General features: G+C 40.6%; 1 protein-coding gene across 8 annotated transcripts in view; it reads right to left on the minus strand.

Annotated features, from left to right (window-relative positions):
• The window catches only part of itpr1b (inositol 1,4,5-trisphosphate receptor, type 1b), a 100155-nt gene extending 78039 nt beyond the window's left edge, over positions 1 to 22116 (minus strand). For all 8 annotated transcript variants that reach the window (XM_030050965.1, XM_030050964.1, XM_030050957.1 and 5 more), the window contains exons 1-7: positions 21932 to 22116; positions 19996 to 20109; positions 16920 to 16990; positions 4417 to 4532; positions 4107 to 4193; positions 2817 to 2975; positions 736 to 834 (exon numbers count right to left, since the gene is read on the minus strand). In XM_030050965.1, the coding sequence (XP_029906825.1) occupies positions 736 to 834; positions 2817 to 2975; positions 4107 to 4193; positions 4417 to 4532; positions 16920 to 16990; positions 19996 to 20087 (624 nt within the window). In that variant the 5' untranslated portion in view covers positions 20088 to 20109; positions 21932 to 22116. The remainder of the gene's footprint in view (positions 1 to 735; positions 835 to 2816; positions 2976 to 4106; positions 4194 to 4416; positions 4533 to 16919; positions 16991 to 19995; positions 20110 to 21931) is intronic.
• Between the last annotated feature and the right edge of the window lie 5592 nt (positions 22117 to 27708).

The following is a 27708-nucleotide window of genomic DNA, read 5'->3' on the forward strand; positions in this document are numbered from 1 at the left end:
AATGGTTGTACATTTTGAGGAAGCACATGTGTTTGGCAATGAGGATTTGTTGAGATTTTACTTTGTACAAGTCAAAGTCAAAGTGCTGCTAAAAATCTATATTTAAAAAATCTCTTACAGCACCTGCATAACAGTATTCTGGTTCAAAACAAATAGTATTTAAAGCAAAGCTGAACTTAGAGTAGAGTGTTGCACTGGATAGTGACCTGGGTGTTACCCTGTGCAGAGTAAACCTATATACAAAAGAAGTAGTCCTGGTGCCCTTTTTCATGCTATTATAATGACTCCAACTTGTTGTTTCTCTACTGGCATAATCCACTTAGTTGGTGTTGGTTTAGATGCTAAAACTGTTATTTTGGCACATATTTTGCCACACTATGGAAGTGAACTCATGAAGAAATATCACCACAACCCAACACTCTAACAAGCTTTTGGCTGAGAGGTCTTGAACTGAACCACACTGACCTATTCACTATTCTACAAAACCATATACAATGCAAAATTGAGCACTATTTGTATAGACATATATATCTTCCTTTTTTTCTAATTTGGCTGGCATGGGTCACACAGTGAGAAAAATAAGGTGTGAACTTATGTTTTATTTTGGGTTCATAATCATAACTCATGATTGGGTTCATAAAGTTTTAAGAAGTGAAAGTAGACACGGTCTCAATTTGCATTTACTGTCCAGACTTATGTAAAGCAACTAACACAGATGCAGTGCTCCTACTTTACCTCATTGCATCCTGGGTTGTCAACCAGCTGGTGGCTGCTGGCATGCAAGGGCTGGCCAGCGTTTACAGGGTTAAGGACTACTTTATCTCCAATCACCACCTGGAGAAATAACATAAATAGCATACAGTATGTTACATTCAAATGGGTACTGTATGTGTTTGCACACATACGCCCACATATCACAAGTCTGCCAGAGTGTGATAATGTATCTATCCACATTGTCCCCAGGGCAACTGTGGCCTGTCCAGGACCAGACAGAACGTGATGCATTAGTGCAGTTCTGACCAGACGATAAGTGCCCTTCAAGATAAGTATTGTTAAATACAGACTCAGTGCCTGGCACTCATCCAGCTTCAGGCAACAGAAACATCTTGAGATTGGAAAAACAAGGTGACATACTCTTGCTGTGAAGGATTCTTTGTGAGACTGAGCATTTGAAATTAAAATTCTGTCCATAACCATGAGGCTTTACAGCAGATCAGCAAACGCTCAATTATTCCAAATCCCTGTCTGTTACAATTTGCAGTCCAGAGAATATGATGTAAATGTGTTTGGTTGACAGTTCATATTAGCCACCCAGCACTAGGGGGCAAACTTCACCATATGCTGTGTGAAGAGGACTGGATTAGGTTGGGGAGTGTCACTAACGCTAACGACTAATATCAGTATAAAAATACACCAAACCCTGAGCAACACTCACCAACCATAGCTGTTCACATTTTCTGCTACATTTTCCATAGATACTCAACGCATATATTGCAGTGTGTATTAATTGCATTGTACATGTACTGTAAACCAATGAAAAGCGAATGCTCAGCAAATGCAGAGGGGATTCTATGGCCTTCATCCACCGCTTTCAGTAACCATTAGGAACCGCAACGATACAACATTACTTATTTCCTCCTGCATGTCTCCGGTAAATGTCTCTTGCACCCCTCCCAACCTTTTCTATCCATTTGAGTTACACTGGTCTGTAGTAATCACAGACAATACAGCCATATTGTTAAAAAGAGAAAAGTGACCTAACTACATGATTTGAGTTTTGCCATTGTTTTATGTTTTGTATCAGTTTTATTTCTAATAAGCCAAAATTCACTGTTCCGCCTTTACATTTGGCATGTCTTATGATACCGATCCTTGAGTTGTTGCGCCATCCTTCTTTGGTGAACAGCTGAAAATACCACCAGCTGGGGGTCAGTGGATGAGGAATTGGAATTATCTTTGTGGAATCGGGTGGGGAATGTTGTTTGAAAACAGAGTAAGAGCCAGTCGGTAGGCTTTCAAAGACAAATCTCTCTGGACCTGACAACGTAATTGTTACGTCATTGGTGCTGATCAACAACCTTATGAAACCCACACAGATGCAGTGTTGTTTCATGTGATTTCATAATTCAGCAATGTGGTAACTTTAGAAATCCCACTTACTTCCCCCCCCCCAGTTCTGACTTACTATTTGTTTGTAAAACTGTTCTGAAAGTTTCCATAAATGGATTTCTCATTAAACCAAAGCTAATAGTTCGCCTGTAGCATAATCCTGACGCACGACATTTATTTTATCTCTCTTTTAGTTTTGTCCAGGTGAGGATAGTACACTTCATACCAAGGTTTACCCCTGAAAAGCACACCATGACCTCCTGAAATCAGGGCCTTTGCACTCTGCCAAGTAAACTGCAGTGTGGTTTATTTAAGACCGTAATCTGAACAAATTGCTGCCAATGATCCTAAATCGTGGGCTGTTAATGAGATGAGAGCAACATCTGAAAGCAGTTGTTTGTCTTTGTTGGACAGCCGGGTATACCAAAACAAAGTGAGGCCACACCGCACCACAGAAACATGACAGGTTACCAAAACCCTCGCCAATGAACAAGCTCTTTGCAACTTCATGGGACTTCTGTGTACAAGCCTGGTTCATGTGTAAGTTAGTAGTGTAAAAAATAAGCAAATAAATAAATAACTTTTCAGCTACAGCTTGGGCCAAGCAAAAAAAAAAAAAAAAAAAAATGGCTGCAGGTGTGATCATGGTCATACTATCTCCTATTCACTGTAATTGACCCCACAGGGAACTCAGGCACTCTACCCACACTGTCTCCCAGGGATCGCAGCTTGTAGAAGGGCTGGATGTAGAACCACGACCCCTCGTTGCCGGCGGAGTCCAGCGTCACCCTCATGGCGTTCTTCTCCAACAGAGCAGGTAGACGCTTGTTCACTGTCAGGTACTTATTGCTTTTCAAGTGTAACAACTGTTGGCAAACCAAGAAACATAGTTACAAACAATAATATAACACATCAAACTGACACCATGGGCTCAAGGCTGTGGAACTATGGAAATGTCTATACATTTTATACTTGTTTTATAGGGAGCAAATGTATTTAAAGATTTTGCTTTATTATTGTATAAGCAAGAATGGATTCACCATACTTAAAAGGGAGATGATGAGAGAAATATACCAAAGACTGGCACAGGACTCAAGGGAGCGCTGCACTTGGAAATATGCATCTCTGGATGTTTTCTGGCTTGGTTTCCTCTCTAAATTATCTGAGCACTTGAAATCTCTTGTCCACAAATGCTTCTCATGACCTCTGCTGCAGCTCAGTTTCACCCATTTAATCAACAGTTCCCAGAACTGTCATAAAATAACCTATTATGGACTGATAGTTTAAGACATACATCATACAGTATAATCTCCAAATAGTTCTGAAGAACACAGCTGGCATATACTGCTACAAAGGAAAATATAGAAATAGTACTAGGAAATATTGAGTGACCTATGCACAGCGGTGGGGAAATTATAATGCTTTGATATGAAAAGGGGTGCATCTTAGCTGGCACATATCAATAATAACATAATATAATGTATTATTATTTATTAGTATCACAACGTATTTTCCCAACCATACAATATCGCACATATTTAAAACATTGTGCTTTGTTGTCTGTGAATTTCTGTGAATATTTCAAAAAAGACTGTGGCAAAGCAAGACAACCTTTGAAATCTAAAATGTTTTCTAAAATTGATAATGTGTTTCCTATTTCAAAGCAGCACTCTCTTACTGACCAAATTACTGCAGTGCCAGCACTGAAACATCCTATATGCAGTTGCTCCCCTGTGACTATCATTGACCTGGCCCACATAAACAAACACTGTGCTTTCTCAGTAGCCACATAGTTTCGCACCATTCATGGTCAAAAGAGCAGAAAATGATAAGCCTCTTAGAGCGGCTTGCCTCACAGAGGAGTTATGTTCTGTAGCCATTATTCAAAACTCCCCGCTGATGACACTTTATCAGACAGATAGCATCACACAGTGTCAGATATGGCCACAGCCCTGCTGACCGAGATACTTTAACATACAGGTGACTCCTGCCCGTACCTGGATGACATTTCCATACTGGATGACTGTTCCCAACAGCTTACGGTTTTCAGACTCATTCTGCTTCTTTTCCAGATCAGCAGCATGCTGAAACACAGAGCAGGAGGCAAATATATGGTTTTGCAAAAATAAACAATCACCTACAAAACACTAATTGATATCTTTGGCATGATATACTAGAATACACATTCCACATTGATAGAAAATTGCAGCTTTGAGCCACCAATAAAATAATCCATTAATTCTCTCAGGAAAAAAAGGGGGAACAAACATCAAAGTGTGGACAAATTAAGGCGAGGAAGACACTTACATGGAGTTTGTTGAGGAGGACTGTGTCGGTGGTGCTGTTGCCTCCCGGTTTTGCTGCCTTCCAGAACTGCTTCTGTGCAGAGTATCTGTTCATGGGACACAGTTTGAAAAGGCAGTCTAGGAAAAATGAAGAGAGGGAGAGAGAAAGGTGAGGATCCAAACCTCAGCATTCGGTAACAGTGTCTGCATCTACCGACAGCTGGGTGTTGGAGTGTCCTGCTTAGTGGAATAAACCAAGTCTCTGGCAGGATGGCCCATTCATTTGTCAACATACCGTGTTTTGCTCATTTGAGTTTTAGTTTTCTTCTAAAAATTGAAGTTATGGAAAATCAGATTATGTGGTCCAAGAATGCTGTTTTTACTAAGAGCTGTTCACTGCTGAGCTGACAGGGAGTGACAGTGGCTATTAGGCTGGGCCTTCTTTGCTCTATTCTCAGCATCATACTTCTCACCACCAGAAAGAGACACAAAGTGGGGGAAGCACTGAATTTCAGCGTTAAATGATGACCACAAATTCAACCATTGTCCCAAGCAGATCACTCTTTTCAGTCCTGAATGTTAACACTTAACAATGCACGACAGTATGCTGAGTGGTAAAGGGCCAGAAGCATTATCAGTAGTGAGAAAATGACAACGTCTAGGAGCCAAAGCTAAATGGTAAGTAGTTTTAAGTAATGCTGGTAAAATTTGGAAGTGGTGGGCAATGAGGCTTCATTATTGATATTGAGTTAATGTGTTCTAAAGGCACTATAATGAAAATCAGTGGTATTTTTAATGCTAAAAAGTCAGTCTTGTAGGGCACCCTGGTCGCTGACCTCACAGAGTGTGTACTACTTGTCAAGGCTGAGCCTTTACTGTAACAGCCTGGGTTTGAATCTGAGCCCAGGCTATTCGCTGCATGTCATCCCCTCTCTCTCCCCTGCCTTTCCCCTGTCTCTCTCTCTTTATTGTAAAAGAAATGCCAAAACAATTTAAAAAGTCAGTCTTGTTACTCTAAATAATGCTTGTTGACAAAAGGTTAATTTCCCAGAAAACTTGGTGTATTCCTTTAACAGCTCAGGGGAGAGACACTCTGTCAGAACAGTTGCCAAGGAAAACAGGGATGAATTCAATTCAATAGTGAAACTGTAACTCAAAATGGAGTAAAGATAATCCATGCAACAGGATGTTTTAATTCTCTCCGGTTAATACATTAATCTGGTCAGGCTGAGTGAGCGGCACAAGACAAATGTGATCATGCACCGACTACTGTGTGTGTTTGGACGGAGAAGGTACTCCATCCTCATCCTGTTCCACAGCATCTTGTACACATGGCTATCTGCTAGCTACTACAAGGGACCTGATAAGCTGTGACCATGTTAAAAATAGCCACTCTGGCAGCCTCAGCTGGAAACGCGGCCAACTCAACGGTGTTCAGGGATTAGTCGTCATGGGGCGCTCGATGGACGAGAGGGATGGGTAAAGCGGCACAGGAGGAGGAGAGGAGGAAATGAAGGGAGGAGGCCAGGCACCGACAGAGAAAACGGGGCAGTGGGAGAACAGAGATGCATCGATGTAACAGGGATCTGCAAATGGGTTTAGGGAGTGAAGGGAAAAGAAACTAGGATAAACGGGGACTGCAGAGGGAAGCAGTTTTCTGTTCAAGGTGTATTTGCAACATTTACACAAGCTGCTAGGTTAAGTGATGAGGGCATTATGTACATTCATTTACATAAAGGCGATATACAATATGGTCATGCACATAGAACAAAATTTAATTCTTTTCAGTTAATCACACATTTTAACATGAATGTTAAATTATGGTTTTCTTTTTTTGTATGCGTATTTGCATCATTATCCAGACAAACATTACAGAAACAAAATACACTTTTATGATTTTCAAGTGGCAGTGCTGCAGGACACAACAAACTGCAGTGCTCCCAAACAGTAGCCACTACAAGATATCATATAAATGGTACCCAGATTTTAGAAAGAGCCTACAAGGCATCTTTGACTTCTTACAGTTGAGTATTTCATACTAATAATGCCCTGCTGTGCTAAAAGCACTTCACACTGTGTGAAATAGACTAACAACCTCTTAACAGTGTAACAGTCACACTGTTGATGACAGCGAGCTGGTGCCAGACTGGAATACATCACCGGTCAAATTATATGGCAATGAACAGTCAAGTGAGCCATATCCCTATGAAGTACGGTTACACTATCAAACTTATGATCATGGATGTTGCATTACTATACATTTGCATATGGGCACCAAAATCTTTTCAACATCTAATGATTAACATGTTGTGGACTGCAATTCAAGCTGTCGAATGGCATGTTTTCTTTTTCCATTTGAAGATTTATGTCAACAGGGTAAATATTTCAAATTCTACCCATCCCTCTCCAAGCTCAGACAGAAAAAAGTGATGATACCAAGTGTCACTGCGTCCAGCTCCAGATCTACAGCAATGTACTCAAGCACTGCTAGAGCAATCAATCTCTGGGCAATTACTGTTTAACATCATGGTATCAACCACTCAGAGATCAAAGAGGAAGAAGCCAGGTTTAACATGTTGTGCTAAAGCTCCCTGGAAACCAGACCTTTTAAATAGCTTAACGAGGCTATTAATACACAGCAGGGATCTTAGGATTTAACCCCGGCACACTTTGTCTCTGCTGATGTGGATTCATATTAGCCCTGTCATTCGGATTTAAACAACCTGGAGAAGAGGACAAGAGGATGTCCAAAGTAGAATCCCTGGACTTGCATCAGGATGAAACAACTCAATTAACATAAAAATTCTCAAAATATTTTGAGGGCTGACAGGGGGGAAATGATACTTCAGTGAAAATATTAATCATAGCAGTATACGAATTAGTTTACTGTTTGATGTGTTACAGTCCAATATCACTATAATTGCAGAGATGAGAGCACTGTCATGTAAATTTCTAAGTAAGCTGTGTGAAAATACAGTATGAGGGGAACTAATTCAACGTAACTAGAAATGATCAACTTTTTGCACTGAAGGTTTTACGTTGTAATATATTTTGTTGTATTTGAGCATGTAATGATAAAGCTTTGGCATTTATTTGTTGTGATTAGTATGTTTAAATGTAGGGAAGCACTGATCCACTTTTTTTCAGTTCCGATTCATTTCCAATACCTGGCCTTTAGGTATCGGCTGATACCTTTTACCACTCCCATACCAGCTAGCAAGCACTAGTAGTAGTAGATTTTGCTCATATGAATGAACACTACAATAGAATTTTCTAATTTGCCTGCAATATCGGTGTAATCCACTGTGGTGCTACACTGTAATCAGCACAATGCATCGGGGAAGGATTGAATACGATGTAGAAGAAGGAAAACTGTGTTTACTAGCTCCTGCCAGGCTAACAGACTGTTGTGGAGGCAGCGGCGGTCGATTAACCACATAAATATTATAAAAATACTACAGGCAGCATTGTGTGTGCCTATCTATCACGTACTGGTACGTGGATGATTACCTTTGGATGCAACCCCATTTAAACGCCTACTTAGATGCATCCCTTGTCAAAGTTGTGCTGCAAATCAAATAGCGCCTTTGAAATCAATTGGTTTTCTTTTACGCTCATCTGCAGTCTTTCTCCTGTGAGTCGATCTCTAATGCAAATTCCAAAATGATGATTGCACAGGTGCACTTCATCAAAAACCAACAGTGTGGCTTAAAAAAAAACCAAATAAACAGCTGCACTGGCATGAGTAGTGAAACTGGAAATAATGTGCTGCTGGTGCAGAAGTGGGTGGGTGTAGCGGTAGTAGTAGCAGCAGCAGCAGCAGCAGCAATAGTGGGGGGTGAGAGGGTGGTTATTGTTGAGTCAGGTGTATTGATCAACAACAATAACAAACCTCCACAGATATATTATGGTCATTACGTGCTCTGGGGCACAAGAAGTAGTAACTGCTATGTGTCTTTACTGGCAGCAGGACACAGCGGCCTGTCACTCCAGAATATATATTTTTTAATTCATCTGCGATATAGTAAGTGAGTTCAAATATCATATTACTCTTTACTGTCAAGTTTGCGCAGATATTAAGTTTAAAGGGGCCATTGTACAACAGCATTGTGTCATTCTGCAGCTAGCTGTACCAGTGCTCCACCACAGCTTTGAATATGATTTGAATAGCTCAGTAAGGAACTGACAAGATAAAGCCCTTTTTTTGCATCCTTAAATGGAAATGCAGTGCGTCACTATCAAATGGCCGGACTACAGTTTACCCCATCTGGTCTACAGCACTTTTTGTTCTATGTTACTGGGCCACAGTCTGCACTGGGGGCAAGCGCGTAACAGCACTGTCTGTGTACCTTTGATGCATGAATGCAAACAATCAAAAATTCAACATTCACAGCAGAGAAAACAGCCACATGACGTGGTCATCTAGGGCACTTATCAGGAACATCTGAGGGAGCCCAGCTTCAGAGGGAGTGGTCATGGTGGTGGGAACTCTCACCAGCAGGCACTCGGCCCTATTGATCTTTTGTTCTAATGCAAGTTGGTCCCACTAGAAGATCAAAAGGCTCCCTCGCATTCTGCAGTGTACTGACAGAGTACAGTGTGGATTTCGAGCTCCAAAACTCTTTGAGCTCTGCTTAATAATTTTTCATTTGATAGTTATTCCTATTGACTGTTGCCATGGTTTTGTACCAGGTTCATATCACACATGCAACTGCACACGAACATGCACAACCTCTAGCCTCATATTTTAAGAGAAAACATTCTTACTTTACTGAGAAATAAACTCACTCTGCTGAGAAAATAGGAAGTATGTTGGTCCTGTATTCGTCAACAAGCATGTCTCTGGGTAAGACAACCTTGTTAGGGTATGTTCAGTTCCAGGAAAAATATGCTATATTTCAGTGGAACTACCACGCTATACGCCAGCTGTGTCACAGATATACACTGATGCACTCACACAAACAACGGAGTAGGTCAATATAGATAGGTTCCCAGGGCATCGAGTGATACTAGACTTCATCTTTTGTTTGATGTTCTAAAAAACTCAAAATGCAAGGCAGTAGAGCCCATATGTAACTGTTTGTCTTGAGGCAGCGCAGTCTGCTCATCTTGTTGAGCTGTCAACTTTGAAACAGCATCTAGCCTTAGCTGAAGGTAACCAGTATAGAAGAAGCAGATGGTTAAGCAGCCTATCTGCACTGAAAAGCAATGTTGATAAGGGATGTACATGATGAGCAGGTAAGTTAGTCGCCGAGTGCTCATTTTCTCTAACCAAATAGTATCCGATTACTCTTTCTTCCGCTTTGGTTGGACTGTGTGATCTAACTTGATTGACTGCGTTGGTTGGTAGGTCAGTTGTATGTAAGCGGCACACACTCATCCATTAGAAAATGAGCAGAATATTTGAAGGATTTATCCACTGATTTGTTTTGGGATGCCAGCAAGAACAGTGACACTACACTCCCTATATTATACCAGGCTTTCTCCAGTCAATCATTATTTTTGCAGTCCCTTCATGATGAGTCCTGTTAATATGGGCTGATGTACTCAACACCATTTTCCCCAAAACAGACACAGGCATATTCTGTAAAGGGACAAGCGCATGCAGACAAATCTGTCAGGTAGGTATAAAACCATCTGGAAGGGCGCTAATCTAACAGGGAGTCTGAGAATAAAAAAAGGATCATGCTTAATTCTTCCTGAGAGGTTACAAGTGTAACTCTGGAATTAACAGGAGCTCTGTAATGAACTCTGACAAACCATGCATTGTTTAGATCCTCAATGACATGTGAGGTTTTTTTTTTGTTTGTTTGTTTTTTTAATTGAACCTTTCTTAGAGGGCTCCAGATGTTCCAGCACCACTTGCTATGGGTTCTATGTTTCCCCTGTCATGGATATTAGTGGGCAGCCCACAATACTAATCATATAACCACCTACTAATCCCAACAATGATGAAATTTGAAAATGATTTTCCACTGAACAGGAAAACACATACCTGCAACAAATCCTTCCATTATCATAAAATTACAGATTTTATAGAGAATAACCTAAAGCGCTTGTGTTGTTTATTATTTCATGCACCTTTATTTTCATTTATTTTTTCTCGCACCCGTTGCTTTTCAAGCACTTGGTGCTCACCTGAGACTAGGGCTGCATGATTTACCAGCAGAGGCACTGACCCATAAGTCTCTCAAATCTAGTAGTTGGCAGTCCTGGCCCTCAGTTACCACAGCCCTGCTTGATTTCTATCCTCCCAGCTAGATAACTGCTTTCACCTCATGTCTCAGGTGTAAATCTTTCCCAGATTAGATGGCTGCGGTTAAAAAGAGCTACGCCTAACTATCATACAAGCAGGTCAGCTATTCCCAGGCAGCCACTCCTGCTAACAGATGCTAACTAAACACGGAGCGGACGCACCTCTGGAGGAGGGAATTATAAATAGAAGGGAAAGTGGGAGAAAAAAAAAAACAGCAGAAGTGCACTCAGTCTTAAAGAGAAACAACCAAAAGGTATTATTAGTTCTATAGCTGCTGGCCATTATATGCCCCTGGCTCACATTGACAGTTTTGGGCCAGTTGGTTGGAGGTTAGGAGAAAGTGGCAGGTTGCTGTTGAGGGCCTGATGCTTAACTCTCTATGGCATTCTTCCTGACAGAAAAGCATTCATTATGAGATGAAGGATCACCAGCACAAAAAAAAAAAAAAAAAAAAAAAACATATGGTAAGACACCAGACTATTCCCTACTGGCAGATACAACCTATGCAAAACTGTACAATAATAGCGATCCGTGTGCAAATTTGTCTATTATTATAAAAGGCTCTTAGAGGATCCAGTTCTCCATAGCCGACTGTTGTGTTCGTGACGGATGACAAGAAAGAGCGCCAGTTGTGACAGTGACAGGTACATGCTGAATCAAGTCCAGCAAGGCTTTCATAATCCCAAGGATATAAAAGGTCAATTTAATTTCCACTACTTGTTCCAAGTAGATGGAGGCGACACTGGCAATTGCGTCATTTCACTCAAGAATTAATTTACCAAGACCTGCGTGTAAGCCTGCCAAGTTCTCATTTAGGAAGGGATCTATTATGGCAGCACAGGGCAGCGCACCCAGAATCCTATTTGCTGGCAAGTGACAGGCACTCTGAAAACACTCTCTCTGCTATTGCAAAAAACCCTACCATAAAAAAAAAAAAAAATAGAATAAAAGCCCAAAATAGGTTAATTATCCAAACCTACTTTTTCCTATGCAGAGCAAATCCTCTGAATTGTTATAAATAGCATCACTGTTCCACAAACCATGTAACCTGACACAGTGTCGCATTTAGAATATGGCCCTCCTTTTCAGCTTCACCTAAATATAAGATGACAACAACAATAACAATAATAATAATAATACTTTTTATTTATATTGCATTTTCCAACTACCCAAAGATGCTTACAAAAGAGAAAAGGCACATTACAACAGTGATGATATCAATAATTCAAGCCTGCGTTTGAAAAGGTCGATATGTCATAAAAAATGGTGCTGAATATTCAAACTAAAAACCTGACCCAAAATGTAAAACAATGTCCACCGAAATGAGGCTGTATTAGAGTGCTGAGCTGCATGAAAAGTTCAAGTTATAATTGCTTGAATATTGCAAATTACTCTACAAATTATTCCACCAACACACTCCGAGAAACAGAGCTTTAAAGTTTCATTAGGTTTTTCTTTCTCTCCCAGGAAAAAAATAAATAAATAAAAATAAATAAATTAAATAAATAAATAAATAAATTATATATATATATATATATATATATATATATATATATATATATATATATATATATATATATAGTACAGGCCAAAAGTTTGGAAACACCTTCTCATTCAATGCGTTTTCTTTATTTTCATGACTATTTACATTGTAGATTCTCACTGAAGGAATCAAAACTATGAATGAACACATGTGGAGTTATGTACTTAACAAAAAAAGGTGAAATAACTGAAAACATGTTTTATATTCTAGTTTCTTCAAAATAGCCACCCTTTGCTCTGATTACTGCTTTGCACACTCTTGGCATTCTCTTGATGAGCTTCAAGAGGTAGTCACCTGAAATGGTTTCCAACAGTCTTGAAGGAGTTCTCAGAGGTGTTTAGCACTTGTTGGCCCCTTTGCCTTCACTCTGCGGTCCAGCTCACCCCAAACCATCTGGATTGGGTTCAGGTCCGGTGACTGTGGAGGCCAGGTCATCTGCCGCAGCACTCCATCACTCTCCTTCTTGGTCAAATAGCCCTTACACAGCCTGGAGGTGTGTTTGGGCTCATTGTCCTGTTGAAAAATAAATGATGGTCCAACTAAACGCAAACCGGATGGGATGGCATGTCGCTGCAGGATGCTGTGGTAGCCATGCTGGTTCAGTGTGCCTTCAGTTTTGAATAAATCCCCAACAGTGTCACCAGCAAAACACCCCCACACCATCACACCTCCTCCTCCATGCTTCACAGTAGGAACCAGGCATGTGGAATCCATCCGTTCACCTTTTCTGCATCTCACAAAGACACGGCGGTTGGAACCAAAGATCTCAAATTTGGACTCATCAGACCAAAGCACAGATTTCCACTGGCCTAATGTCCATTCCTTGTGTTTCTTGGCCCAAACAAATCTCTTCTGCTTGCTGCCTCTCCTTAGCAGTGGTTTCCTAGCAGCTATTTGACCATGAAGGCCTGATTGGCGCAGTCTCCTCTTAACAGTTGTTCTAGAGATGGGTCTGCTGCTAGAACTCGGTGTGGCATTTATCTGGTCTCTGATCTGAGCTGCTGTTAACTTGCGATTTCTGAGTCTGGTGACTCGGATGAACTTGTCCTCAGAAGCAGAGGTGACTCTTGGTCTTCCTTTCCTGGGTCGGTCCTCATGTGCCAGTTTCGTCGTAGCGCTTGATGGTTTTTGCGACTCCACTTGGGGACACATTTAAAGTTTTTGCAATTTTCTGGACTGACTGACCTTCATTTCTTAAAGTAATGATGGCCACTCATTTTTCTTTAGTTAGCTGATTGGTTCTTGCCATAATATGAATTTTAACAGTTGTCCAATAGGGCTGTCGGCTGTGTAGTAACCTGACTTCTGCACAACACAACTGATGGTCCCAACCCCATTGATAAAGCAAGAAATTCGACTAATTAACCCGGATAAGGCACACCTGTGAAGTGAAAACCATTTCAGGTGACTACCTCTTGAAGCTCATCAAGAGAATGCCAAGAGTGTGCAAAGCAGTAATCAGAGCAAAGGGTGGCTATTTTGAAGAAACTAGAATATAAAACATGTTTTCAGTTATTTCACCTTTTTTTGTTAAGTACATAACTCCACATGTGTTCATTCATAGTTTTGATTCCTTCAGTGAGAATCTACAATGTAAATAGTCATGAAAATAAAGAAAACGCATTGAATGAGAAGGTGTGTCCAAACTTTTGGCCTGTACTGTATATATACAGTATATATATATATATATATATATACACACACATATATATAAACACATATATATATACATAATACTGGGCCTGGCAGCTCTTTAGTGTGCTGCTGGTAAATAACAGAGAGACATTATTACATCCTAGCCACCGTGCCACACTTATCGACAGCCTTTGTCACAGCTTCAATGACATAATACAGAATAAAATATCTCATAGGTGCGATAAAAATACACTTAATTCTGATCATATGAGAGATACTGATATGTGGAGGAAATTACTGACTAAAAATGAGCATGTTCACAATGCATAGGACTTCAGAGCATGAACGAACATGGCACCGTGGGCTAAGAACTGCAAATCTGTTATGCAGAAAACCAACATTTTCAACCATAACATAATATGTATTCACTATTTGAATGATCATTATGTGAATGAACATTAACATCTCCTATGTCAATCAGTTCTGGACATATACTATATTAGGAATGATCTTACACAAATTAACACATCAAACTAAACTGAGGAAATGTGACATTTGCCATAAAACGTCACATTCAAACATGCATTATTTGAAAAACAAAATGACACCAGAAAATTATGCTTGCTGAAAGGCTCATCTAAACAGCAATTTGGTACAAAGAAGAAGGTGGCTACAGATAATTTAACGTGGCAATATAAACCTAGTGAATGTAATGTTGCCTTGTGCAGAGGAGACAGGCGAACACTAAGTAAATTAGTTGCAGCGTGGTGCCGCTTCCTTTTTCACAAAGATGTCAGTTGCGCATCATAACAATGGACCAAGGTCATGGCTTCACAGCTCAGCAGAGCCAGGGATATTCACCGATGCTCCAACAAATAAACAGAGGTTAGTTTACTCTATATATGACTGTATCTGATGCATAAGAGCACTATGATGTAAGAGCACATTGTTATACACAAAAACTGTGAATTCATCATCGCGCAACATTTATCACGTTATCAATATTGCAGAAATGCATTGTATTCTATCATGTTGAACATCACTGACCGACCTCTAACATGTCATTCTCCACATTTCCTTGTTTGTGAAATCAGAAGGTCACAGAGGTATTTGTGGTGAGACTGTCATAGTCTCCAGTAATGGCAAGGGTATTGATTTCTCTCTTTATGTTCTGCACTGTGACGTGCATGTCCATGTATATGAAAGGATAAATGGTATCACAGAGGATACAAAGGATTATGACTACGTAATTTTGTTAACTTTTTTTATCTAATGACAGTTGAGCTGAGCACGCATGCTCTTGTCCAGTAATGTCCTGCCGACTAGGCCGCTTATACATGAGGGATTTCCAGCGCCCTCAGCCTGGACCCCATGCCTCATGGTGCACAGACGGTCATGGTGGAAGATATAATGGCACTGCACCTCTGGAAACATCCAGTTTTCACGATAGAGGGTGTGCCCATGCGCACCATCCTATCCATCCTCACTACAGGTGTGAGTTTGTCGGCCTATGGCGGAATACAGGGGGGACAGCCAATGAGAGGTCTCTGGAGCAGGAGTCTCTAGCCGTGCCACATAAATTATCTGGAGCTCTTAGTGGTGTGTCACACCCCAAAGCACTTTCTTCCATGTATCAGTGGGCATCATGTTCTGGTGAGAATGGACACCACGACAATGGTAGCTTATATCAACCGTCATGGTTTTCCATGTTCCTGACAATTACACACGCTGGCACACAGACTGATATTATGGTGTAGCCAACGTCTCCTGTCTCTGAGAGTGACACACGTCCCGGGGGTTTTGAATCTGAGGGTGGAGCTGCTGTCCAGCGCCATGCCGCTAAATGGAGAATGGACTCTGCATCCACCTTCTGCAAGGCAAGTGTGGATGCTCTATGGTGGAGCCACAGTGGATCTGTTTTGTGTTTTTTTTAAAAAAAAAAAAAATTTGAATACTGATTTTGCCATCGATTGTCATGGCAACAATCGGAGCATCAAAGCTTCAAAGCATTCGGGTCAGCCCTAATATTCATAGTTACAGTCATTCACACATGGAAGCTGCTCACAACAACAGTTGAATTCCATTCCATCCCATCCCAGGCTTTTTTTTTTTTTATCTATGGTGCAATTTTACACCATAATATATCATATACAAACAGACAGAAGAAATAAAAATGAAAAAGTCAAGGCCTACATCCTGCACCGTATGATAATAATGTCAATCTTCTACTGTTGACCACTGAGCAGCTAAACAGTCAGCCAATAAATGCATCGGAAGAGGGCTGCTGAAAGTGTTTTTCATGTACTTTCAAACAAGAGAGGAGATCCGCAACTCCCACTGAGCATTTTTAGTAGGTGCTGGAGTGTAGTACCTTTTGATAGTTCAATAGATATGCAATGAATTCAATTTCAGTTCAATTTTACTTGTATAGTGTCAAATCATAATCTCAGAGTGCTTTACAGAAACCCAACAGATATTGGCCAAATCCATGGACCAAAATCTCCATCAAGAGCAAGAACAGGGCGACAGTGGGGAGGAGATGCTTGTTATATATTTTCACTTCAATCGCGTGGGATAATTAACTGATACTGATAAATGCTGAGAATGTATGACGCAATTTTCCAATCTATATTGCATCTAAAGAGCTTTCCGTGCAAGGCAGCGATGTGTCACCTGTCTCCTCCTACTGCAGAGACTTGAGAAAAAATTCAAGGTCATACTGCTGTGAAATATTTGAATGAATATGTGGGAGCACTGAATGCAATGTGAAATGTTCTCCTATTGTGATTTCTCATTCAGTTTTCTCCTCCTAATTGTGCCATCTGATGTGGTGATTCAAACCAGTGACCCTCCAGTCAAAGCTACAGCCACAGTCTCTGGATTGCTGCTAATCAATTCAATAACAACACAGAGGACCGTCTCAGAATGAATATAAGGCAGCAAACACCGTCTTAAATTGTTAATCAACACACCTCCTACAATGAGAGAAGCCCAATTATTTCTACGCACAAAAAGCAATGGACCTGACTCAAATATATCTTAGATATCAAGATGTCAAGCAGTGGGATTTAATGTGATTTGGAGGCCTTACCTCTGAATTTCTTGGGTGGGTTGTTGAGGTCGCCAGTGTCTGGTTGTACCACACATCGGTCATCCACAAGCCTGGAGACAGAGCCATCACAATTCAATCAATCAATCAAGACACAGACTGACTGAACATCAAACTTCACTAGGGCTTCCAACAGCTTCTATTTTTACTCACACACTTTTTGATCATACTATCAAAGCGAGGAAACAAACAACAGGCACGTCAGATACGTAACATCACACAGTGATCACAGTGAAATATCAAACACATCCAATTACACCAGTAAGGTCAAGTGTTAAGCTAATTAACAGGCAAATATTGATATTTTAACATACGTGTCCTCACATACTACACGACAGATATTAATATGAGCTTAAACTGCATGTTAAGGCATTAACGAGTTACAGTAGTTTCATTTTTTCCTCATTAATATGCACATTTATGCAGCAGTGTGTTTGAAATGTAATCAGCTCTACTCTGTAGGGGAAGCTGTGGTGTCAGTATGAATAGGTTTCTATCATATACTGTTATTCTGTTATTGAGTTTACAAGAATGTGTCTACACACAGCCACATACTCGGACAGACAAACACACATCACCATGACAACACAGTGTCCTTGTATATCACGTGCAATATGTAATATAATGAAAGCTCACTGGAGACACAACAGCATAACAAAGAAGTGAAAATCCTCAGTGCACTGGATTGACAACGCATGATGAGACAGAAAACACTTGCCATAATATGAAACTGAAACAATCCAAAAAATATGCTTAGATGTAGGCCTATTATGAGAGGCTCCTGCACATCTCAGTAAGCCCAAATAGTTGAGCAATGGCCTGCTATGAAGCAATGTAAACAGTGTAAACCTTCTCTACCTGTTGGAACCGTGCTAATAGCCACACTAAGCCGGGCTGCTCAGTCCTAACTTTCTCAAGCTAAAAATAAATGGAGTGAGAAAAGCTTTGCCTGATATTTCCATTCCTGCCTGGATTTAATATATCATCAGGGGGTATTGCGAAAGGAAACATTTGGTATAAGAGAAGCTGTCAAAATGAATGACATCAAAGGAAGAGGAGAGGATGAAAATACTGATTTATGACCAGGGGCGCAAATGTGTGAATAAGGATTTTGTCAGTGAAACGCTCTCATCAACAGTGATCCATTCCTCACAATGACAAATTGTGAGCATAATAAACCTCGACTACCCTGGCACCTTCATCCCACTACATAGGGGAGTACTATCGGGTAGTAAAGTATCAACAAAAATGCAACACCTCAGTAGGAATCAGTCCAGTCCAGTCGATTTGTTCCTTTTATAGCTCATGCAGCATTCATTGCACTCATGGGCCACTGTAATGATGTTTTAAAGGAGACCGCGCATGCTGTGAGAATCGCCACAAAAGCAGCAAATGGCCATAGCCTCGATCATATTGTTGCACTGCAGGGTAAAGGTTACGCGCTTGTTTATTCTCCGTAAAGTGCTGGACTCGCAAGGGCCATCTGTATTCAAAATCAGCAATGATGAATAAATGAATAAATTCCTCAGGGAGCAGAAAACCTGCTCCTGTGATGCAGGACACAGCATCAGGTCTGAAAATACTTTGGGCACCATCCCCTCTGAACCAGCAGGGGTCCAGGTGGATAAGCGCACAGCTGTCTCTAAGGGGTCACACACTCAGACGGAGCAACAGTTCTATATAATAATGCTATTTTTAGCCAGATCCTCTGAGCTCATCTCTTAACCGTGAGCCCTCCCTGCAGCAACAGGGGGGGAAATGATTACTAGGCATAACAGCACCAGACGGGCAATTTGACAAATGAGCTCTGTCATGGTGGCAGTCTTCAAAGCCGTGCAGACATTTGTTGCCATGGTGGGTGACGCACGAAGCCAAATTGTGAGAAAGCAAGGTTTCTGAGGGATGGTGAGGGGAGGGCTTGGCATGACCGGGGGCTGGTGAGTGGCAGCAAGTGACGCGGCGAGATTAGGAGGAAAAGATCGCAGCACTAAAAAAGGACAGAGGGAGGAGAGGGCAACACAGATGCTGTGCTCATTTCCAACGTGGGAGAAGAAAAACAAACACCCTAGAGTAGAAAATAGAAAAGAAGCAGGGGCGAGGCACAGGCTTCTCTGACGCAAGAGTGTAAGAGTCCTAACCTACAGTGCTAGAGACTTACTTACTTGCCCTAGTACTACTCTGAAAAAAAAAAAAATGTAGTCCCTTGTACGTGTTGTATGTTAGTCTTCTATTTTGAGACAATAAATAGTATTTCAGGGATTGTTCATCTGCTCATGCTGGGATTAACTTTGAACTTGTTGCCTACAATTAGGGTGGAGGGAAGATGCTGAGTACCTTAATAAATGGAAGTGCGCACTTGGCAGGAAGCCATGGGGTAATCTGAACAGTCAAAGTGACAGCTAATGTATAATGTAACAGCCTGAGCATGCAGCATGAGACAAAAGAGAGACCACCGATGTAGGGTCCACCATCTCCTAAATAAATCCAAACACTACCTCCCTTTTATTCCTCTCAAAGAGAACCAATAATTCAATGCACAGTTTTGCCCGAAGCAGTCCAATTTCTGACTTACAAAGGCGTTTGATAAGGCACTTCCACTTTTCATGTCATGGAAATTATTTTGAAACCCGATTTACTTTGTTCCACTGAATCACGGCTAAACGGTGCGGTGTGAACAACAGAAATAGCAAAGACTAATTTTGCAACAAATAATATGCTGGATCAAACAGTAAATGCTTGTGTTAACACTTTTCTGTAAAAGCCAGCAGTCAGAGAGAGGTGTTAAATCCATCTGTTATTCCACTCTGTTACCTCAGTAGCAGGTACGGCCCCATTGGCTCGAGGCAGCAAGCATGTAAATCATTACACAAGCTACCGTGTTTATTTACAGTAGCTTTGTTGAGGCTGGTATACAGCTGTGTGCTCTGCATGAGGGAATGGCATTGTCTGTGGCACCATCTGTCCAACGTGCTCTCAGGGAAAACGGTGACAGGAGGAGGTGGGGAAGCGGAGGCGGTGACAGGGTCATGACAACTGACACAAAACCAAGCAGACTTACCCTAAAGTGCTGATAAATCCACTGGTGGACCCCTCTGCATACAGGGAGCAAATATCCCCGATATGGAGGAAACTGGACATCTTGTCCGACATGGTTGCTCACTCTTGGCTGCACCTGAAATGATTGACAGGTCTGTAAATCTTCGCTAAATACAACCAAGCCTAGTCATAATCACAAATATTGAATAGTTCAGAATTGCGCATCACTGACAACAAATACAAGACGACATGAATGCATCCTGACATTTCAGCCAAACGGGGTGTAAATTCATTGTGATTGTTATATTGGCTCTGTGGTTGGCTTTCTCTTCCATGACTCCCTTGGTGTGCTTTACCATGTCTGTAGGTGTTACACAAATAAAAATTTGACCTGATACTGTAGGTCATGTTGGATGAACTGAATAGCCTTTACCCTGCCTCACTAAGTGACTGATTTGAGTGAGAAGAATTCATGTTGAGGGATCCAGGACACAGTTTGCACAAATGACAGGTGAGTGGCATTCCTTCACACCTGGCCCTGCACACACTAAGTGAGCAGTGGGTGATTTAATAAAACACCTGACAGTGAACTGATATCATATAAGGAGCTTTAATTAAACTGCAAAGAACAGCTGTGTTGAACATCGAGGTGAAACTGCATCACTGTCATGGCATGGACCCTGCCAAAACAGGAGCTAGTGGCCATTTGGGTTGAAACCATCTGACTGAATATTTCTAGCCTATCCTCAGAGCACCACCTACTGTAAGATCAAGATTAACTGTGGGGCAGAAGTGATGCCAAGTGATACAACGTTTAGATTATATTTACATTACATTAAAAACGCTGAAGTTATGTAGGCCAACCATTATCCACCTACTATGGCTTCCTGTTGATGCTGTACAGGCTGTGGCCTATATGTACAACATATAGGCCACAGAATACTTTCAGCAGCTTACAAATACCACAAAAGACTGGACAGGTGATGAACTGCTTAGGTTTGGAGATATTCCTAGTCAGGTTGGAAATCTTGGTGTAAAAAAAAACCTGCACGGGTAAAGGATTATTAGAAATAAATTTAAAAAAAAAAAATTACTAAGAACACCCAACACCTGACAAGTAAACAAAACAATGCTTCTCAACTCTGTAATATTAGTGGACATCTGAAGCCAACAGGGCTCAAAATGTAGGTCACTGATCTAACTGGGAATTAATAAACATAAGCAGAATCTTAAGGCTGGCAATTCACTGGATGCGATGTAAAACACTCAAGACTGAGGTAACAGAGTCCTATGTAAATACAGTCTATAGCATAAAGAGGTTACATGGCTGCACACAAGGACGTGGTACAAAGTAAATCCACCTGCACAAAGTAAGTCGCATAACAAGTGGCAGCAAAGTGAAGTAAATTAAATCAAGATAGTATCCCACAGGAGAAAAGGCGTTAACTCGTGCTTTTCTATATAATATACAGAATATAATTTATGTTTTATTATGCTGGTTTAATTGCTTTATGATAGGCACTAACTGAAGGTCATAGCATGGATAAGTGAGGGCTATATTATTATGAAGAGTTGTTTTGTTTTTGTTTTTGTTTTTTTTTTTTTTTTTTTTTTTTGTAGCCTGTTGCTGTATGTATGGATGTACAAGAGTCATTACGAAAGTGCGGTGACACATTAATTAACGATTTGCTGAAATGTCAGCTGTAAATATAAAAATTCCTACTACATCACAAGTCTCTGTATGACTGGATGACACTGCTGGACGCGTCTTTTTTTCCATTTTCTGAGCTTCAGCAAAACAACCGGCAAACAACCTGCGCGTAGGCTACTTCCTTCACAGGGATGCTGCCTATGCTGCTGCTGCTGCTGCTCAATGACAAATGAAAAGGAGAAGAAGAAGAAAAAACAACACCCCTAGCTGGAAAAGTACAAGGCGAAATGAGGCTTTTTTTTTTTACCTGGCAAAAGAGGACGAAGGCGATAACAAAAGAGGAGAGACAGAGAGAGAGGCGACAGTAAGTGGGTCAGCAAAGGTTAATTTCCACAGCGCTATCCTCGGTTAAGTCCATGGTAGTGAAACTCCAGTCAAGAGCTGAGCGGCGTTATCTCTGACAGCTGAATGTGTCCTCGGCCACAATCCGCTTCTTACCTCCTCCACATGCTCACTGAGGGAACGCCCCTTTCAGCACAACTTATACTGCAGCACAGCTCTCTGGGAAATGTAGTTGCCACAGAGCAGAACAGAACAGAATAGAATAGAACAGAATAGAATAGAGCAGAATACCCCAAGTATATGTTTATGTATATTTGTGGGTTATTTTGCACGGTGTTGTTGCCACGCAAGAACCTCATAATCTCAATTTTTAGTAATTTCCATGTTTTAATCTAAATTAAAATTAAAAAATAATATTGAGGTAGGTTAATAATACACTGTGTTTTGTATGTACAAGTGTCCATTTTTCTACTTTCTATTATTAGTTGATGTAGTACAGTAATGATTAAGTCAGTAATGTCAGTAATGATATGACTTCCACTAAAGTGGAAGTCATATTTTTTTTGTGTAATTTTGTATTATACCCTAGCCATTTGTGATGTAGGCCCTCTCTCTGAAATCCCTGAGAAAAGATAAAGCCAATCGATCAGCATCACTTTTGTGAGTTAGTTTTCTTTTCTTTTTTTTTTTTTTTTTTTTAGTTAATTTTAATACTGATTTTTGCTGACAAAGTCTAAATCGCTTGGGAAAGCAAATCACAAAGAGCACTTTAATCCTCTTGTTTATATGCTCTTTTTGTTGGCCAGAGCTCAACGTTATGATTGTATTGCACATGGAGAATAGAGATATTAATAGTATAGATTAGCATAACTTAACAAACATAACAAACAAATATCATTTCACTAAATAACCCTTTCAAACTAGCATAAATCTGAAAATTAAAGAATGTGTGGTTGTCAGCCTAAAAATATGAAATTTAAAAATGTTCTGTGGCAACTTAAATAATTCAATAGCCATGCCCTTGGGCTACAACTGAATAGAATAGAATAGAATAGAATAGAATAGAATAGAATAGAATAGAATAGAATAGGCTTTATTGTGCAAAAATATTGTTAGGACAGTTTGTATTCTGTATTGTTTGTTTGTATTGGTCGATTTATGTCTGTTTATTGGTCAAGTGGTTGCCTTCAGGCTGTATAAAATTCTGTTGGATCATGTGCAGTTTGTGAAGTCATAAGTAGAAGTAATTGGACTTGTCTCAGCACATTAGACGTAATGGATGTGTCACTGAATGGTCAACTCCATGTGACTGGAGGGTTTTTTTTTTGTTTTTTTTGTCTGGCTTGTCTACATCATTTCATGTATATGATGTCAAAACCAGAGGCACCCATACTGCCTTCAAAAAGGAGCTCATGCTGTGCGTGTCAAAGTGTGACAGCATATGAAATAAAGAGAGCAATTGTGCACACAGGCTGCTGTCAGAAACACTGTGATTGGACCGCTGGCAGTCATGTTTCTGGTTCATGCTGAGGAGACACCTTTAAAGCTGGGAAACCAAACCCTATCCAATTAACTCCAGGCTCAAATAATCACTCCTGTTTACTGACTTTACTAATGGACAGAGAGAGACTCTTGACTAGTGGAGGGTCTATGCATTGCTCTAATGTTTTACCTATGCTTGCTAGAAATCATTTTGTGATTTTAATGACTTTGCCGCATAATATTCTTTGCAAAGTTTTGGTTGCATGTTTTGAAAAGCTCAGCCCCACAAGTTTAAGTGATCTACTTTAAGTTTACCCATTAAAATCATATCTTCCCCATTTTCTCAACTCCTGTACTGAAACATTAAAAAGTATCTTACGTCACAAAAAAATAAATAAATAAAAATTACTAGATGAAATTCAATCAAGTGCTGTAAGCCAGAAATCCCCATGCTGATCCCAGAAGTTTCTTCCAAAACAAACAAAGAAGAGGTTTACTTTAGATTCTCTCTCACATCCTGTGGCCCAAATAGATGATTAAATGTCATTCTTATCAAGGCTCATAATTGGCTGTGGATGATAATATCTAATTACAAAGAGAGACAGAGAGAAATATATTGTGAGAGAGGGAGAGAAGGAGGGAGAGAGATCTTTAATCCCCAACATGGGCCCAGTTGCATGCTCTAATCCTGTTTATTAACTGTTAATTTGGTAACTGATCTACAGATTTAAAGGGATAAAGACAGTGGAATATGTAGGGATAAAGGAGTATCCCATATGAATGCCTTCACTTTCCCTCTCTACATTTCACATCGAACCATACACATTTTGCAGATTGCAGATGATACTAGAGTAAAACTAGGTAAATCGAGAAAAGTGTGTAGTGCTCTAGTCTAGTGTCTCTTTACTCTGCGATTCACATCTTTGTGCTGCCCTTATTACATCGGCAGTGTCATGAAATCCAGCACTGCTCTGATGCAGCTACTCTATTGTAAAAGAAACACCTGTTACATATTTAGCACCACTCTCTCCCCAATCTCAGTCTCTCTCAATCCACTCATGATAATCAAAATGTCTTGTTCATTACCACAAGAACATCCTAAACCGTTCAGGTTAAAAAATAGCTCATGTCATTCTCTTTGTTCTTCAGAGGGAGAGAGGGCGGAAGACAAGTGTTTATTCTCAGAACATCAACGCCTGATATAAGAACAATATGCTCTTTGTCTGTAAAAAAAAAAAAAAAAAAAAAAAAAAGGAATTGTGTGTACGTCTGACGCCTCAGACCACAAGCGTGTGTCTGAGAGACTAACCTCTATCCTGCTAAAAGCGTCTCCAGGCTTCAGTTAAATTTGACGTAAGTAAAGTCGAATACAGATCATCGTGATTGCTCAGTTGTCATGGATACCGTGTACAGAGGCCTGGCTTCCATTCTACCACAGAGCGAAAACGAGTTATATATAAAACTGTACACAACTGCTGCCGTGTTTGTGAATTACAGGGATACTGATGTGAGTGAGGGTTTGATTTGTATCAAGAGCACAGAAATCTCTCATCAGTCCTTCGAGGATCATTAGGCAGGGTGTTGCTGTAGAAACAGGAGACCTTGTGGACTGTAATTTGGTAAATATTACGTTTGCTTTATTCTCTGGATACTTTGGTTAGTTTTTTTTTTTTTTTTTTTTTTTTTTTTTTTTTGTCATATCCTGCATGAAGCTGAAGAGTTAGACTGTTGCATCTGCTGCCAGCAGGCGTTTCCCTCCACAGTGCATGACAGCACCACAACAATTAATTCAGATTAGAGCTGAGAGGGATGTGGAGACAGATTGCTTTCCCATGTTGGGGTCATGAGCAGCTGCACAACTTTGGTGGGAGGGGGAGGTGAATCATCCTGGTTGTTAGCCTGACTTTTAGTTGACTGAAATTTGGCTTTTTAAGACTGTTTTTTTTTTTGTTTTTTTTTTTTGAGAGGATTAACAAATAGTGAACAACTTAATGAATACAGTATCTAAATGCTTGGAATGTACAACAGACAGTGGGATGACGAAAATGCAGTGACCATCTGTGTGGGTGCGCGGTTTGTGAGATTCATCATTGTGTATGTGTGTGTGTGTGTGTGTGTGTGTGTGTGAGAGAGAGAGAGTGTACTCTCAGGCCTTCCCTTGCCAGTGATGTGTGGGCACAATGGTTGATAGTTTTCGTGTCTGAGGCTCGCATATTTCTCCGTGTAGGCCATGCCTCCAATCCAATCTCATCACATTCATCAGAAATATGAGAGCAGAGCTAAATATAATAGCATAAGCAATAGCAAAGAGTCTCTTGAGTTTTCTTAAGCTGTTGCTGCAATCCAGAGGAAATAATCAGGATTTTCCATATTGATTTTGCATCAGAGTTTAGTTTCCAAAAATCTAGAGTGAAATTCCTCCCTGTCTTTTTGTTGGACAGAGTCAAAGGATGGATAATGGGCTCTATAAACAATCAGTGCTGCTCTGGATCTGGGACAGTGAACCACTGAAGACATAATACCATCGGGAGCAAGATGGCTGATTAGCCGTTTCAAGCTAAATGTAGAATGCCAACAGATTTTTAACATTTTTAAACTCCAGCAATCACTTACATCCCTAATCGTACTCTCTGTTCAGATGATAGCCCATGTGTCCATGAATGGAGCTGTGGGAAATGAAAGAATGATTTTTTTTTTTTTTTTTTGTCATTCACTGAATCTCAGAGAATAATAAGTTCAAAAGCTATATGAAGATGTGAAGAAGAGTGGTGTAAAAACAAACAAAACCAAGCATACAAAAATGCTGAGCATAGGGGAGTAGACCGTGATGCAAACAAGAGTAAAAAATCTCCCTCTCATTCCCTCTCTCTCTCCCTCCTTGCGTCTGCCAGCCTTTGGGATTTATATGACGTACGCAGACTGTAAATGACATCATCATCTCCCTGCTCCCATTTAGTGTCATTGCACATTCAAAGCTAATGAGTTTACCATAGTCTCGTCTGATGTGCTCGGATCCCACACAGGACTCAGACATGGACAGGTGGGCTTACACGCCCCTCCCTGGAAACCTTGCATGAAACCATGGTGCTGAAAGAAGCTTCCACTTCCTCTTTTGCACTCCTCTGCAGAGCAGAATCAACCAATGAGCAAGAGGTTGGATAGGAGGACATGCAGCTGACCAGCTGTGCATGAGATGATGCATGAGGGTGTAGATTCAACTTTTTGGTGTTGCTCATGCACTTCTCTCTCAGTGTTGCTTGTCTGAAGAAAAGTCTCACCTCTAGTCAAGCCAATAAGATAAAAGGTACTGGTTCTGCACCCTACAAGGTAGAGTTCTACCTCACTAAAAATAAAAGACAATTATGCTGGTATAATGGCTTCCATATCCCCAATGGAAATAGACTGATTAGATCAGCTGCAGAGATATTCTAATTAGGCCTTGTGCTTTTGTGGTATTACTTGTACTCCTGTTATCAATGTGGGGGGAAAGAAAGTAAGTTACACCTTCTGTCTTGTACCTTACAGATATCAGATTCACTTGGACCTTGTATGGATGCCACTCTGTATTATTAATGATAGTGGCGATAGCATTTTATGTGCATGTAAGGGTGGAGAGTAGAAGATTGAGATGTTAGGGCTTGAGACATTGCTCTTTCACAAAACCAGCCCTTACAGCAAGGTTCGTGAAGACAATGGCATTGATTAAATAGCCCACGTCATTCACCTCTTCATAAACACTGTGCGCACACTGGAGGATCACTTCATCACATCCCCTTGGTTACAGCATAATCAAAGTGACAGACCATACAGATATGCCAGATAAAATGATCAACCGGGTGTTTGATTCGTGGAAACAGATGCAAGGAGGGTTTTTGCACTCCAGTGTTCCTCAGACACTTTCCCTTTTGAGCTAATCCCGCTAATCGAGGACAACAGCCAAGGAGGCACTGGCGATGAACTCACCTATTTAACCTGAAGAGCATGTTCTGTAATCTGCTTTAACCGCAGGTAATCCTTTAGGATCAGTGAGATGGGTGCACTCCTAGCTCCTTGCATTCACCACATGCAACCTGCCTGATTAACAGTGTACTCAAGCGTTCAGTCGATCACGTAACAAAAAACTCAAAATCCATACAGAAATGCATGAAAATAATTGTATTGACATCCACACATCCCCTCAGAAAATTTTTATCCGCCTTTACGTTTACACACTCTAGCATTTCCAACCTTGTACTGTTATGCACAGTATGCTGTGTAAAA

Source organism: Myripristis murdjan, chromosome 5 (assembly GCF_902150065.1).
Source record: "Myripristis murdjan chromosome 5, fMyrMur1.1, whole genome shotgun sequence".
In the NCBI taxonomy this organism is placed as follows: Eukaryota; Metazoa; Chordata; class Actinopteri; order Holocentriformes; family Holocentridae; genus Myripristis; species Myripristis murdjan.